Below are 15,378 nucleotides of genomic sequence, written 5' to 3'. Positions count from 1 at the left end.
CACTTAACTTGGTAAACACGTCCGATGTCGACAAGGTCCCCAACGCAAGAGATCGTGTATCAATCCGTCCGATTTGACAACCCCATTCTTGTGTTGCCATTTATAGAAAAATGTCTTATAACTGTCGACGAACAATTCAGCCTAACACTATAGTTATAAATCTTTTAAAAATGTTCTTTACGGCCACCCGGTATGAGGTTTAATTTGGCCGCAATCAAACCCGATGGTTGATTTTGACACCTCTCCCCCCCCCCCCCCCCCCCCTTTTCGGCGCCCGGTTCCGTGACACACCTCGCACCTCCCTAGAGCCGCCACTGAGTGGGACGCATATAGGCTGTTAATGTTATGTTATGCGCCATCCACATAACATTAGGTAGTCCCTGTTATAACATCTGAGCATTGTTAACCTGTGCCCTTTAGTGGCCTGTTGTTGTAGATGAATGCAAGCTCCGATTGATGAGAGCTGGATTGTAAGCTCGCAAGCCAAACAAAGGCTATTGTGCCCCACTCTATTTCCCTGGATACTTAAACCGCAAGTCAATTGTTTCATTTTATATTTAATTTTCATTTAAGACGATCAAACGCACGGGACTGCGAAAAATGAAAGAGCATAATTATTCTTCTTCTTTGCGAGTCGATGGCGATCGAAACTAAATTTGCATATTAGCATCATTATATTATGTCGTCAATGAGTGACTTTCTAGCAATAACAAAAAATAGATGTCGCTATACAGATTTGCCTTCGTTTAAACTTCGAATTTCATGGATAACAGACATATACATCTTTTATCTTTGTTTTATGGGTATAAATGATGACCCTTGATATTACACCCAGACACAATAACATCTTTCACTCATTATTGTTCCGTACAAAATAAAGAGAACCAATACAGATAGCAACATATTTCAATATTCACCTGTTTACTTATTTATTTGTTTTTTTATTTATTTAACAGTTCTTTCTATACGTATCTGATCCAATTATCATGCAACACTTGCTTTACAAGTCAGTCGATTACACAAGGTTACTAAATCTTTTAAGGGGCAATGTATACGTTTTTACAATATGATTCCCATTGACATTCAGAATTTGCCTTTCAACTGTTTTAAGACAGTAGTTAAACAAAAACTTTACAAAAAAGGTTATTATAAAGTTAGTGATTATTTAGAAGATATGAATGCATGGGATTAACTGTCTGAGAACTGATACTAGGCAGCTAAATTACTCAATTGTATACCAATATTTTATGTTTATTTTTATTTTTTTAAAGAACGTCTAGGGCCCTTTGCCGAGGTTTTTCTTGCAGCTTCTTTTCCCCGGCTATACAGGTTGTGAGAAGCTGCAGTAGTTTTAGGCGGATGAGACGTTCGTTATGTAAAATTGACGATTCAAAGTGTAACTATGTTACCTATTGAATAAAGATATTTTTGAATTTTGAATTTGAATTTGAATTGACTATCTATATCAAAACTCTGTACGATCAACCACTATTGTAACTTTTTTTGTTTGTGTTATTTTTGGGAATAAAAGACTTATTATTATTACTATTATTTGTATGTCGTTTCCATATCTCGGGCCTACGGAGTCCCGGACTTTTGGGAGGCGTGCGTGGGGCCGAAGCCAACACGTAGAGGCCCCTTAGGATAATTTAATCGTGTTGTGTGACACCAACCGGTGATTATCCCTGTATGCACTATGGGAGTGCAACCAAATTATTATTATAATTCCTCAAAAATATAATATGACACAGGCAAAATATACAACATAATAATATTATAGAGGAGTAAGACACGCTGTTAATATTACACGTTAAGCCGTTGGTCCCAGTTACTATTTACTGGTGTAAGTTAGTAGTCGTTACATGAGCCATGTCACGGGCCTTTGGCGATCAATAGTAACCCTGACACCAGGGTTGATGGGGTTGGTAAACCACCTCACAACCCATACGATAGAAGAAGACTGATTGTAAAAAATATTTATCTTTCGACGAAACGTGCTACGGGTAATATTTAATATGATGAAGTTTAAAGCTTCGTCAAACCTAACATCTGTTACACACACTCGAAGTAAAAGCTTTCAAAATTGGAAGGCAAAGAAATTCCCGATTTAATTAAACTGATCCAAACTTTGCATTAGTGTTGCTGGGTACAGTATCGATATATTTATCGATCATCATCAATTTAAGAGCCACACTCTTGTCGGTGCAGCATTTTCCATGCTACTTTTTTAGGGAAAAATAGGGCAGTGGTTTCCATCTTGCCTTCCGCCCCGCAGTAGGTACTCTGTCTGACGCAAGTGGGATGCCGCCCAGAGTAGTCTATTACAAAGCAATACTAGGACTCCTGTCCTCCGCCTCTGAATAGTACTGACAGTTGCTCTGTCAGGTTGCAGGTTACAGTTCCTGTGACTTGCCCGTTCCGTCCTGCATTGCCGTACCGATGGCTCCCATCTTCGCCTCTGCAACTGTTGAGGTCTTCACCCGTATCCCTGGGCAAGGGTTCTACGTTACACCTCGTAGGTCTGGGTCCCTATCCGAACTCAGCCACCATCTCACTCCGGCCTACTGGAGTAAGAGGCGCCCACCCCCGCGGCAAGGACGCACCAAACAGGTTTTTTTTCGATAGTCAGCCCAATATCAGTAGTACGTAAGATTGTCCAATAAATTGATTAAGGTTTTATTTTGACCGAGTCTCCTCTATGCAGATTCTGCTTAGGGGAAGATGAGACGCCACTACATCTGCTATGCAGCTGTGAGGCTCTCATACATAGTAGAAGCCGTACACTTGGGGGCCACATAATGGACCCCCAGGAAGTCATGGAGCTTTCTCCCAAAAAGACGTTGGATCTATTCGAACGGATCGGTCTAGAGGAGGATATTTAAATGTAGGGATTTAAGGTCACAATAGATCTGTCAAGGTCGCAGTGACCTCGCGGGCTGCATTCGGTCCGGCCCTCACAACTTTCAAATAATAATAATAAAGGTTTTATTTACAGTAAGTGCTGAGTCTGTATGTTCATAACTACCGTTTATGTATTCCTTATTGTAATATAACTTAATATAACAATACTAACTTATGTCACTGACTTAGTTATAGAAAGAAGAAGTAAGAAAAAAATATTTACTAGACAAGAATGTTTTCATACATACATACATAAACTTACGCCTATTTCCCGCCGGGGTAAGCAGAGACTATAAATTGACTAATGTTTTCACTTATTACAAAAAAAATCAATTATTAATATATTATACGGTTAAATTTTGGCATCATGCGATAGCCTAGGCTAAATGGCAATTTTTAGTTGGAACTGGTAATGTAATCAGAAAACACATTAAACAAAACATTGACACGAAGTCTAAGCACATTTTCTAATTAAGTAAACAATCGATTGACGTAATATCGACTCTCACTATGCTAATTCAACGTTACAACACTAGCTTACGTACTTTGACAGATCTTATTCATACCGCGCATTCAAGTTATAGTAAAATGTTATCATTATTGAAATATAAATACGGTATTTGACTGGGTCAAAGGTAAATTATGAAATTCTGATAACTAAATAAAGACAGATCGAAAACATACTTATTCCTTTTTCTATTTAACTTATTTATGAATTTTAATCACGAAAAACGTTATCATCATCATCAGCCCATTAACGTCCTCACTGCTGGGGTACGGATGGATAGGGAGATCTGGCCTTAAACCACCAAGCGGGCCCAGTTCGGATTGATGGTTATTAACGACTGCTAATGCAGCCGAAAACATATTCCTTTTTCTATTTAACTTACTCAGTGTGCTTTTTCATACAAATTCCATAGTAATTTCGTATTTTGACGTTTAGTAAAAAGTAACTGATATGACTAGTTGGAAAGTAGCTTATTAGATTATTAGCTTAGTAGTCAAATAGATGTTTGAGAATGTATCGACATTTTGTTGTATCTGTCATCGATATTTAGGCAACACTGTGTCGCATTAACCCGATGCTTAATACTTAAGTAAGTATTGAAAACTTGTATCAAAATATTAAATCAGGCCATCGGTAAACGAGTAAGGAAATGAGATACAAAAAGTTTAATCGCACAGATTCTGGATAGAATAGAGATGGGATTAGCTAGATTAGCTAGCAATGAGGTTTTAAATTAGAACTTATCACTGACAGTATTCTTGTTAAGAGCAAAATTGGAAAGGTGCCAAAGATGATACGAATCCTTAATCTAGTAAGGCAGATAAGGCTCAGTGTAGTGTAGGAGACCCCCCACACGACGTGTCGGTATCGGGGTCCTGAAGTGTTTGGTGTCGCTTGCTGATTGGCCGCCTCTATGGCTAGAGTAATCGGGTCGTCTGGATCGTATATTACCTTCGGACGCCGAACTTTTCAGTACCGTCCCTAAGCGGGATGTATTCGGGAATCAACGATAGTTAGATCAATGAGTATGTTACAAAAGAAGTTTACTCAATATGAAATAAAACGAATAATAAATATAAAAATAAATAGAACAATTTATTAAATAATTTTCTACTCAAGATCTACGTAGCGCTCTTGTACAACTAGAACCAAAATAAAATACAGGAAAATAACATCGACATAGACATTTTTTTGCGCCAGCGCAGAGAACAAGCAATTTCATTTTCTTTGCTGTTTTTTGGAAACAATTTAATATTAAACATTACATAAAAGAGAAACTACACCCTGGTTTATGAAGTAGGTCGACTTGAGTGAATTCTTTCTTTTTTACAATTTTTTTCTTTTTCTCCCTTTTCTTGACACCTTCCGCTGGAGGTTGTTCCGCTTGCACTGAAGGATTCTGGGATTAAAAAAAATATAAGTGCGTACATAGTTATCATAAAAGTAAAATTAAAAAAAATATTTTTTTTTGTTTGACTACAATCTCACCACGTACCGGGATAAATTCCCTATCTTTTCTAATTGCTTACCAGAGGCCCTGGTAATTCATTCTGGATAGAAATCGATCCATAGATTATAACAGACTTATTAGTGGGGCAGATACCAAATTATTAAAAAAAAACTCAGCTGAATGAAAGACTTTTCAGGCTACTTTCCACAAAAACAATATAGATGGTGCTGTACAGATTTTCCTTCGTTTAACCTTCTAATTTCATAGATAACAGACATAATATGCAACTTTCATTTTTGTTTTTGGGTATAAATGATGACCCTTTTTATTACGCCCATGCACAATTACATCTTCAACCCATTATTATTCTAATCAGAATAAACAGAAGCAACATAATTATAGACATCATCATCATCAGCCGTATGACGCCCACTGCTGGGCATAGGCCTCCCCCAAGGATCTCCACGACGATCGGTCCTGCGCTGCCCGCATCCAGCGGCTTCCCGCGACCTTCACCAGATCGTCGGTCCACCTTGTAGCGGGCCTACCCACTGAGCGTCGTCCGACACGTGGTCGCCACTCCAGAACCTTTCCGCCCCATCGGCCATCGGTTCTCCTCGCTATGTGTCCTGCCCACTGCCACTTCAGCTTTGCAATTCTTCGAGCTATGTCGGTGACTTTAGTTCTCCTGCGGATCTCCTCATTTCTGATTCGATCGAGCAGGGAAATACCGAGCATAGCTCTCTCCATTGCCCGCTGAGCGACACCGAGCCTCCTCACGAGACCCATAGTAAGCGGCCACGTCTCACTGCCGTAGGTCATCACTGGCAACACGCACTGGTATTATAGACATAATGTGATCCAAATATCAAGTAACAATTATTTTCATCAATGTTTCCGCCATTACATTGTATTTTGGAATAATTATGTACCCGAGTAATCAGAAAATAGGTAATTATGACGTTAAAGCTGTACAACGCCATCTAGCCTGGAAAGTCCCTTATTGAGATTTTGTTTGAAGCCGGTGAAAAATTGAACTCGGTGAAATATTTCAACAGAATCGATCCGTCGAGTCTCGACTAATACATCATTATGCTAATGGACACCACAGGCTTTTGCACTTTAACCGATCTAACTATATTAATTTGCTTCTATGCTGTTCTGGGAGCAAATAAAAAACATAGAAAACGTTCAGCTGCTTGTCTTCCCGGGCATGTCGTAAAAACCGACAGAGGGATTGTGTCCTCTAACATGATGGACTAATGTTATGGGCGATAGGCTGATCTCTTATCACCATAAGGTTCATCATATCCAGCTTACGACATCGTATCAACAGTGGCTGCAAGTTGTCTTGATTACTTGTGGCTCTGCCCACCCCATTAGGGATTACGGGCGTGAGTTTATGTATGTGTATGTATGTATGTAACTATATTAAAGCATTGAAGCTATTGTAAAACATTATTTTGAAACATAATCAATAATTGTACTGAACTAGATAAATTAAACTCAAGTTCAAATACATGTAAATTTTTACATGAATATTTTTGTCGAATGTCTCATCCGCCTAAAACTACTGCAGTTTCTCACAACCTGTAAAGCCGAGGAAAAGTAGCTGCAAGAAAAACTTCGTAGATGTTCTTAAATCATCTCTCTAGCATTATCCCGTTTTTCATGGGTCCGCTTACCTAACCTGAAGATTTGACAGGTCCGGTTTTTTACAGAAGCGACTGCCTGTCTAGACCTTCCAACTCGCGAAGGGAAAACCAGCCCAATACAAGTTAAGTCACATCCGAAAATGTATTACTCGGGAATGTAAATTTGTGGAAATTTTCCTAACGCTGTTTTCCCTAGACATTCTTAAATTAATAATAACAAAAAATATTGCAACTCAATTTGAGTCGTTCGGATGACGTATTCCACGCAGAGCACCATAGCTTAGATCACTAATTCTTGGATCACCAAAACTATTCCACGTAGAGCACCAACGGACAAGTAGCTACTAGTGTTGTAGCTAGGGGTGTATTTGATTAAATGAAAGATATCGATAAAATCACTCGAATGTTTATTAACCATACCTGATAATAGGATTTATGTTCTTAAATAATATTGCGAAGTCAGCCTTAAATTATTTCAGTCACAGAACATTTTTGTCTAGGCGACATTTAGAAAAAAATTGGACATTAACTTGACTGATTTGTGCTAGTAATAATAATAATAATAATAAAAACACTTTATTGCACACAAATTTACAAAACATTTACAGGATAAACTTATTCTAAGGTGGGCAAAGGCGGCCTTATCGCTAAGAGCGATCTCTTCCAGACAACCTTCGGCAAAGGATATGGTACATTTGTACAGCTGCAGTGTAGCGCGCAGATACGTAAAATAAAACAATAGACACATTTGCTAGTAATGATGCTTATGATTAAATAATAAACTCTCTAGTGATTTTATCTATATTTTTATATAATATATCATTAAATCAAATACACTCCAAGTGGGGACTTGAGGACTTGTATTTGATTAAATGAAATTGTATTTGATTCCGTGCTCCGGAAGGCACGTTAAGCCGGTGGTCCCGGCTATTAGCCGTAAAAACACCTCCACCAACCCGCAGCGTGGTGGAGTATGCTCCATACCCCCTCCGGTTGATTGAGGGGAGGCCTGTGCCCAGCAGTGGGACGTATATAGGCTGTTTAGTTTAGTTTAGTATTTGATTAGCTACTAATGTTGGGGAACATTAGTAGCTACTGATCCGTTGGTGCTCTGCGTGGAATATGTCGTTTGGATACCTAATATCGATGCCCAGGAGGTTCTGTTTAATAATAGACACATAAGTACGTTCGTTTTGATTCGCTTTCTCTTAAACTGGAAGTTCCTACTCTGTGTAACACCTTATCTGTGAATAAATGAATGAGTGGACCAAAACAACTTACTTTTTTAACTGGCGACATGGTGTCAGCGTAGACCTTCCAGAAAATAGTCACGTGGGTTTTGGTCAAGCCTCGTTCCTGCAGCTCACAGGATAGGCACCAGAGCTTCACTCCGTCTCTTGTCACCTCTGTCGTGATACCTGTCGGAAGAACAGACATTTCTTTTAAATCTGTCACTCCCTCAAGACTACTTAGAGAAAGGCCCTAGCAAACATGTCCGAAAAAACCGTTCCCTTAGTTTTACGCTCTCCATGGTCCATTGGTTGAGCGTTGGGCTCACGATCCGGAAGGCTCGGGAATGAATCCCGGTAGGGGCAAATCACAAAATGCACTTTATAATTCCTAGTGTGGTTTGGACTTTGCTGGTCACCCGAATGTCCGAAAATAAGGTGTTCAACACATAAGTGTACTTAAGTAATTTTTGTAATATACTTAAGTACACATAAGTGTGTTAGTGTGTGGTAGTGTACGTAAGTATTCAAAATATTCCGAATTTGAAATGCCGGAATCTTTTTTTTTATAATTTAGAATACTCTTTTGTTTTTTTTTTAAGAACGTCTAGGGCCATGTGCCGAGGTTTTTCTTGCAGCTACTTTTCCCCGGCTATACGGGTTGTGAGAAGCTGGGTTAGCTGCAATAGTTTTAGGCGGATGAGACGTTCGACAAAAAATAATGTAAAAATTGACGATTCAAATTGTAACTATGCTACCTAATCAATATGGATATTTTTAAGTTTGACTACTACCTACCACATACAGTTGCTACTCTCAACTTCTCTTGCAACTCCAAAGCTAACTCCTCTCTGATCTGGTTTACAGGGTAGGTGTTCTGAAAAATAGCAACAGTTATTACGTACATTATTTTATTACAGAGATGAATTTTTAATTTAGGTGGGTAATATGTTTTTATAGATATCACCATTTCCCTTCTTAGCGTGAACCCATTTTCACGGGCGCCACTTATATGACCTGTAGATTTGACAGGTCCAGTTTTTTACAGAAGCGACTGCCTGTCTGACCTTCCAACCCGCGAAGGGAAAACCAGCCCAATGCAGGTTAGGTCACATACCTCCGAAAATACATTGTCGGGAATATGGGTGCCGTTCTATCCGTATATCTTATAACGTGTGGGTTGTGAGGTGGATTACCAACCTCATCAGCCCTGGTGTCAGGGTTACTATTGAGCCGCCAAAGGCCGGGACCAACGGCTTAACGTGCCCGAAGCACGGCTCGTCTTACTTTCGAACAATCAGGTGATCAGCCTGTAATGTCCTAATCAAACTAGGGATCACAAAGTGATTTTGTGATACGTCCCCACCGGGATTTGAACCCGGGACCTCCGGAACGTGAGCCCAACGCTCAACCACTGGACCACGGAGCCCGTTCTATCCGTAGTATTATTCTTTATTCTATGACTGCAGTGGCCAGTTAATTAATGAACAAGTTAATTTCCTCGTGCTATTCCAGCGATCACATGCAATTAGATTCTGATTACACATTATACTGGAACGTTGTCCTAATTACAATGCGGATCAGAAGCTTTAAGGCAAACGATACATAATTAAAAACCAGTTACGAAGGTAACTTAGTGGATCCAAATAGGTACTGAAACCCAAAAGAATAGAATAGAATAGAAATTAATAGTAATCGTGGCCTCTGTGGTCCAGTGGTTGAGCGTTGGACTCATGATCCGGAGACCCCGGGTTCTAATCCCGGTGGAAGCGTATCACAAAAATTCCTTCATGATCTCCAGTTTGGCTAGGACATTTCAGGCTGATCACCTGATTGTCCGAAGAAGGCACGTTAAGCCGTTGATCCCGGGTACTACTTACTGATGTAAATAAGTTATCGTTCCTGAGACATGTCAGGGGCCTTTGGCGGCTCAATAATAACACTGGGACCAAGGTTGATGAGTTGGTAATCTACCTCATACACCACACGATAGAAGAAGATGTTAATAGACTTGCCCCTTATTACTTGGGACTTAAACATAGCAGCGAAAAGTGGGTGAATATCATACGTCTGCTTACCCCTTTGGGGTGATAGGCGTGATGCTATGTTATGTAAAAACTGCTCAGAAAAACTCTCTTTCAAAAGATTTGCTCACAGAAATGTTTTATTGCCCTTGTGTATTTCAACTTTGGTTTGGAACTTTGAATAATTTCCCTTGTAAAAGTTAGTCCGCAGATGTCTCAAGAGCAAATAGGGACTTACGTAAACTCTTAAGTGCCTTTTGAAGACACCTTTTTGCTATTATTTTACATAACATAACAAAGCATCACGCCTGTATCCCCGAAGGGGTAGGCTGAGGTGTATAGTATAGAAGATTTGAAGGAAATCGCAAGGCGAAGTTTGTTTACATTATGCTCTTACTTTTTTTATACACCCAGGGTGTATATTGTATATACACTCAGTCCTCGCCAGCTATATTTAAGCCCCATGGTGGTCCCCTGTAATAGAATAGAAAATAGCGTGCCTATTGCCATTAACCGGGTACAAATCAGTGATATCAATTGTCTAAGGCTGGTATTAATAAACTAATCTCAGCTTCGAGACTGCTCTCAAGATCATGCCAATGTGACAGTTCTTATTTAAAAACAGGGACTTGAGCTAGGTCTTGAGGGCAGTCTCAGCTGAGATTAGTTTATTAATACCACCCTAAGATCCAAAAATAATTTCAAACTCATAAAGTCGCATTCAGTGGTTTAGAACCCGAAAGATATGTCACGCGTTCTACGAACAGGTCTATCAAGGATTTAACCATCACCACCTTCCAGTACCATTCAGTCCATCCAGTGGTTTAGAACCTGATCCAGGATTCGAACCGGTGGCACAACGATAGAAGTGACGCGTTCTACGGACAGGATTATCACGGATTCAACTATCGCCATCATCCAGTATACTTCGTATAAAAAGTAAAAGCGCAATGTAAATAAACTTCGCCTTGCGATTTCCTTCAAATCTTCGAAGAAAGGTATTTGGCTTTTTGCACCCCACCCCGACTTTGTAATTTTGTCTGTCTTTCGCGAACAGATTTACGATTGCAATATCCTCCTGCGATATAAATTGGTTCCCTTTATGAGGGAATTCTTACAAATATGTTTTAGAACATTACTGTAAAACAGTTCTCGAATAAAGTGGTCTTCTGTACAAAAGGCTCTCTGGGGACATAGGTACGGTCACGAGCATTAATATGTATACACTTTGGTACCATGTCACATTAACTTTTTGACAAAAATTTAACTGTAAGTCTCACTAAATGTCAAATATGTTAGTGCGACAGAGCCCTAAAGTGGGTACATTAATTGCTCATGACTGTACATAATAGGCTACTTGACGACCTGTGGCCTACGAATAATATTTATTCGTAGCCTGTGGCGTGTTTATCAAAACTTACAAGTCTACACGTGCCCAAGCTACAGGTTACACACAAGAACGTGTAAATTACGTTTATTTTTATTTTTTTTTATCCCAAACCTTTTTATCAAAAAAGGTAGAGTGATTGTAAAATATACTTGTGAAATAAATATTGACACTTGTAACATGATAATTTACATGTGTAGTTTTGACATTATTGTAACTTAACTTATGTTATAAGTGATTGCCCATAAGGAATGACTCATCATTTTTAGAGAAAGCACTATCTGTCGGTTTTAGGACATGCCCTGGGAGATATCTTTTTTGACGTGACTTATTGTAGATTTGCCACAAATGGCATTAACTACTTAGCTGGACAAATGTCCCTGTGTCATATATGTTTGTGTATAATTTATTTCTTTTACTTCACCTTAATCCCCTCCAAGATGGCTTCTGACGTCACAACATGTTTCCACATGGCTAGTTTCCTGAGGGTCTCGTAAATCATCTCCGGGGTGATCTGCGGAGTACAACTAGTATAAATAAGTATTATATTACAATATAGTAATTGGATCTATTTCTCAGTATGTCTGAATAATGAACTGATTGGCAGTGAATACTGCGAAATTACCTACTCACTAACTTGATGGATGGACTTTGGCTGACCCTTAGTCGACTTCTGGTACATTTCCAGGAACTGGTATATTTGCAGGACAACAGCCATGAAACAATTTCACTCCCCTTTTTCGTCCACTGAGCCATAAGACAGGGGAGTTAGCGTGTTAATGTTAATAGTTTTTATCCATTTTTTTTCTCTATCTTCTAGCTTTAAGTTACCTCAAACACGTGTACGTGTTGTTTTATTATTTGTTTAAAACTAACTTGAATGTTGTATACGCCCATAATGGTATAACATACGGTCATTGTCCGTTGAATTTTATTACTGTATTTTTATGTAGGTATATACCGATGGTGTATCTTAAATAAATAAATGTAGTTCGATGCGAAGATGATGTCATTAAAAAGAACTTGGGCCTTGGCCAAGTTGCAAACATACATAAACATAAACAGCCTATCTACGTTTCACTGCTGGGCTCAGGCCTCCCCTGAATCAACCGGAGGGGATACTGAGCATACTTCACCACGCTACTGTCCTCTTTCTTCTATTCCATGGTTCCGTGCTGCCATACAAATATAATTGACCATCGCGATTGATGGTCGCCTATTGACCAGCAATCAATCATCCTGATTGATTTCACAGCTATTAAAATTGATATTTCGAGGCTCGTTTTAATCACTTACAAGTCAATTTTACACATCATCATGCGACTGTGACCTTTTTAACCGACTTCATTTGTTTCAATCTCCTGATTGTCTGAAAAAGTAAGATGATTTCGGGCACGTGAAGCCGTTGGTCCCGGCTATTAGCCGTGAAAACACCTCCACAACCCGCATTGGAGCAGCGTGGTGGAGTATGCTCCATTCCCCCTCCGGTTGATTGAGGGGAGGCCGGTGCCCAGCAGTGGGACGTATATAGGCTGATTATGTATGTATGTATGCCCGTGTACGATAACGTCAATGTTCTGATATAAAGTGACTGGGGTGTGCTTTTGGTATAAAAAAGGTCATTGGCAAAGAGTAGGTATGTTACCTAAAGAACAATACCTCGACATGTGTGGAGTCCAGAGGGCCGTGGAAGGGAGTGTCGTCGGAGAGCACGTTGTTGGTGTTGAGGAACAGGGGGGACAGCATCTTGCTCTTTGACCCCGTCTGGATGGCTTCTAACCCTGACGAAATATCAACCTCATAGATTCTGATATATTTTATGGCCTAGAGGTAGGTCTCTAGAAGTCCCGTATCGCAGGTTATCCGGTTACCTAAGCCGAAGATTTGTGCGGGAGTTTTTATAATAAACGATACGAATGCTATCTACGTAGATGGACGTCAAACGGCTATTGGTTGAAGGCCTCGATATAATTCGCGCCGCGCTCGGCGTGGTTACCATGCAGAGCCTACATGAGGTGACAGATAACCTTATCGCCCTTGGTTTTTTGGAAACACGTTCGTTCTTGCAGATCTTAAGCTCTTTTTCTTCTGTCTATACACATGGGGCATCAATTTAGACGCTGCTGCTGGTTTTATTTTGTCATCACAATTCCACCGTATATTGTCCGAGTACTGCTCCATTTAGTCCAACGAATTACAGGCCTTATGGAGAGGGATAGAGATCAAACTTAAAGGAGGTTTATGTATATCTGCGGCTGTACCAAATGGCACTTTCCTTTGCTTATATCCTTTTAAAGAGGAATAAATAGCAAGAATGCGACCGCACTCCAACCTTGTGGATTCCACCGCGTGCAGTCCGCAATATCTCACTCTAGCAAATGACGGCTCTGCGTGATGGACAAGGATAGAAGCATAGGATAGTTCAGTCCCGTATTACCAGGGGCCTGTTTAATAAAACTTACAATTGTAAATTACAATGAAAATTTGATGTACATTGCGGAGTTTCTAATCACAAATATTTTGCAGTTTCATATTAACTACGTAATGAACATCAAATTGTCGTTGTAATTTACAATTGTAAGTTTTATTATTATATTAAACAGGCCCCAGATATGGCTCAACCCTTAGTCGACGTTTAGAGGTTTAGAACATGTTAAGGAGTCAATTTGTGACCAGACTTCCAATTCTGACTTTTAATGCTGTTCCTGTAGTAGCCTTAAATACTTTACCGTCTGTGTACTTTTCTCAGCTACATCCTCATTCGCATAAATAAATAATCGCAATTAGTATTTACAAACAGAGACACGAGGACTTCTATATAATCTTATTATCATTGCCTTAAAATCGATATTCCAAATGAGGTTACCAGGACATCGCCTTAGGCTAGTTTCCAACTAGTCAAATCAGTTACTTTTTACTAAACGTCAAAACACGAAAAAACTATGGAATGTGTATGAAAAAGCAACCTGTGACGTCATAGAAAAACTTGACAAAATGTTACTTTTTATACATTTCTTTATTAAAATTCATAAATAAGTTAAATAAAAATAAGGAAGCTTTTTAGTCACCTTTTGGTCTTTCTTGATTTAGTAATCAGAATTTCATAATTTATCATTGACCTAGGAAACTACCCAATACAGGCGGGATACGACATTAAGAGTGCTGTTATTTTAATAAAGAAACGATTCTAGGATATTTTGGCGGTGACACTAATGTTTTTGTGGTTGGGTGCACTAAACCTAAAAAACCCTCATCATCGTCACTTTAAGAGCCACGCTCTTGTCGTAGCATATTCCATTCCAGTCTATCAAAGGCCAATTCCTTGACTTCCCTATAAGACACGACGTTAACCTTTTCTTTAATCTGTTCCATGTAAGCTCTTCTACATGGAACAGATTAAAAGAGCACACAACAACATACAAACAACGAACACAGGAACAGATAAAAATTAACTAAAAAACCTATACCTACCTAAAAAAATCCGGCAGGATTGCGATAGTAGGCACTTTGTTAGATTGGTTTAGTGGATTGGCAAATTATGCATTATTAAGTACAAAAAAACAATCACCGCGGAATACAGACCTTTCCCAATACGCGTAGAATATTGAACCCAACACGGTTTTCAGCAATGAGTTATCGATTTTCGCGTCGATGCGTATTATTGTAAATATTTTTTCGGCAGGTAGGTAAATACATACAAACTCACGCCTGTTTCCCACCGAATTAAGCAGGTACCATTTGTTTCGATTCTGCCATCATTTCTCTTTTGCTTCCTCCACATTCATCAATAATTCATCGCCAAGCATTATACTGATTAGGCTATGCAATCCCTACTTAGGCATCTTCTTTAGTCGAAAAAGAAAGAGGACATAATAGACATAGCCGCGTTAGAAACTTTCCCCGATGGGCCTCTTCCCCGCGCTGCAATCGCAACTAATTCCGATAAGATTTAACATAACTAGTTGGGCAATGTTTGTTCAAAAGAAAGCCTAGAAGACATAGCGTCGTTAGAAACTTTCCAATGAGTGTAAGAGCTTCTTATAGGCCAATAGGCTTGATAGATTCGCTATTCCGTGACGTGGCATCCTGACCTGAGACAGCTAGAGTCTCCTCGATGATGGGCCCACGCCGCGGTGCCCGGGTTCTTCCCCGCGTCGGTTTGAAACTCAACAACCGCTTCGCCTGCTTAGCTTCCTGCTCCCTCAACCTCCTCAGTTCTCTGGC

General features: G+C 39.5%; 2 protein-coding genes across 12 annotated transcripts in view; one reads left to right on the top strand and one right to left on the bottom strand.

Moving 5' to 3' along the window:
- The window catches only part of LOC126374140 (transient receptor potential cation channel trpm), a 323,537-nt gene that overhangs the window by 205,813 nt on the left and 102,346 nt on the right, over positions 1 to 15,378 (top strand). The window lies entirely within an intron of this gene.
- Positions 8,515 to 13,057, bottom strand: LOC126374242 (uncharacterized). Its single transcript, XM_050020755.1, has 3 exons — positions 12,814 to 13,057; positions 11,579 to 11,668; positions 8,515 to 8,620 (listed from the first exon to the last, which is right to left on the bottom strand). The coding sequence occupies exons 1-3, from the start codon at positions 12,898 to 12,900 to the stop codon at positions 8,534 to 8,536; spliced, it is 264 nt and encodes an 87-aa protein (XP_049876712.1). The 5' UTR covers positions 12,901 to 13,057; the 3' UTR covers positions 8,515 to 8,533.

This window comes from Pectinophora gossypiella, chromosome 17 (genome assembly GCF_024362695.1).
Source record: "Pectinophora gossypiella chromosome 17, ilPecGoss1.1, whole genome shotgun sequence".
NCBI classification, from domain to species: Eukaryota; Metazoa; Arthropoda; class Insecta; order Lepidoptera; family Gelechiidae; genus Pectinophora; species Pectinophora gossypiella.
The sequence above is the reverse complement of the archived record's forward strand: the minus strand, read 5'-3'. Positions and strand labels throughout refer to the sequence as shown.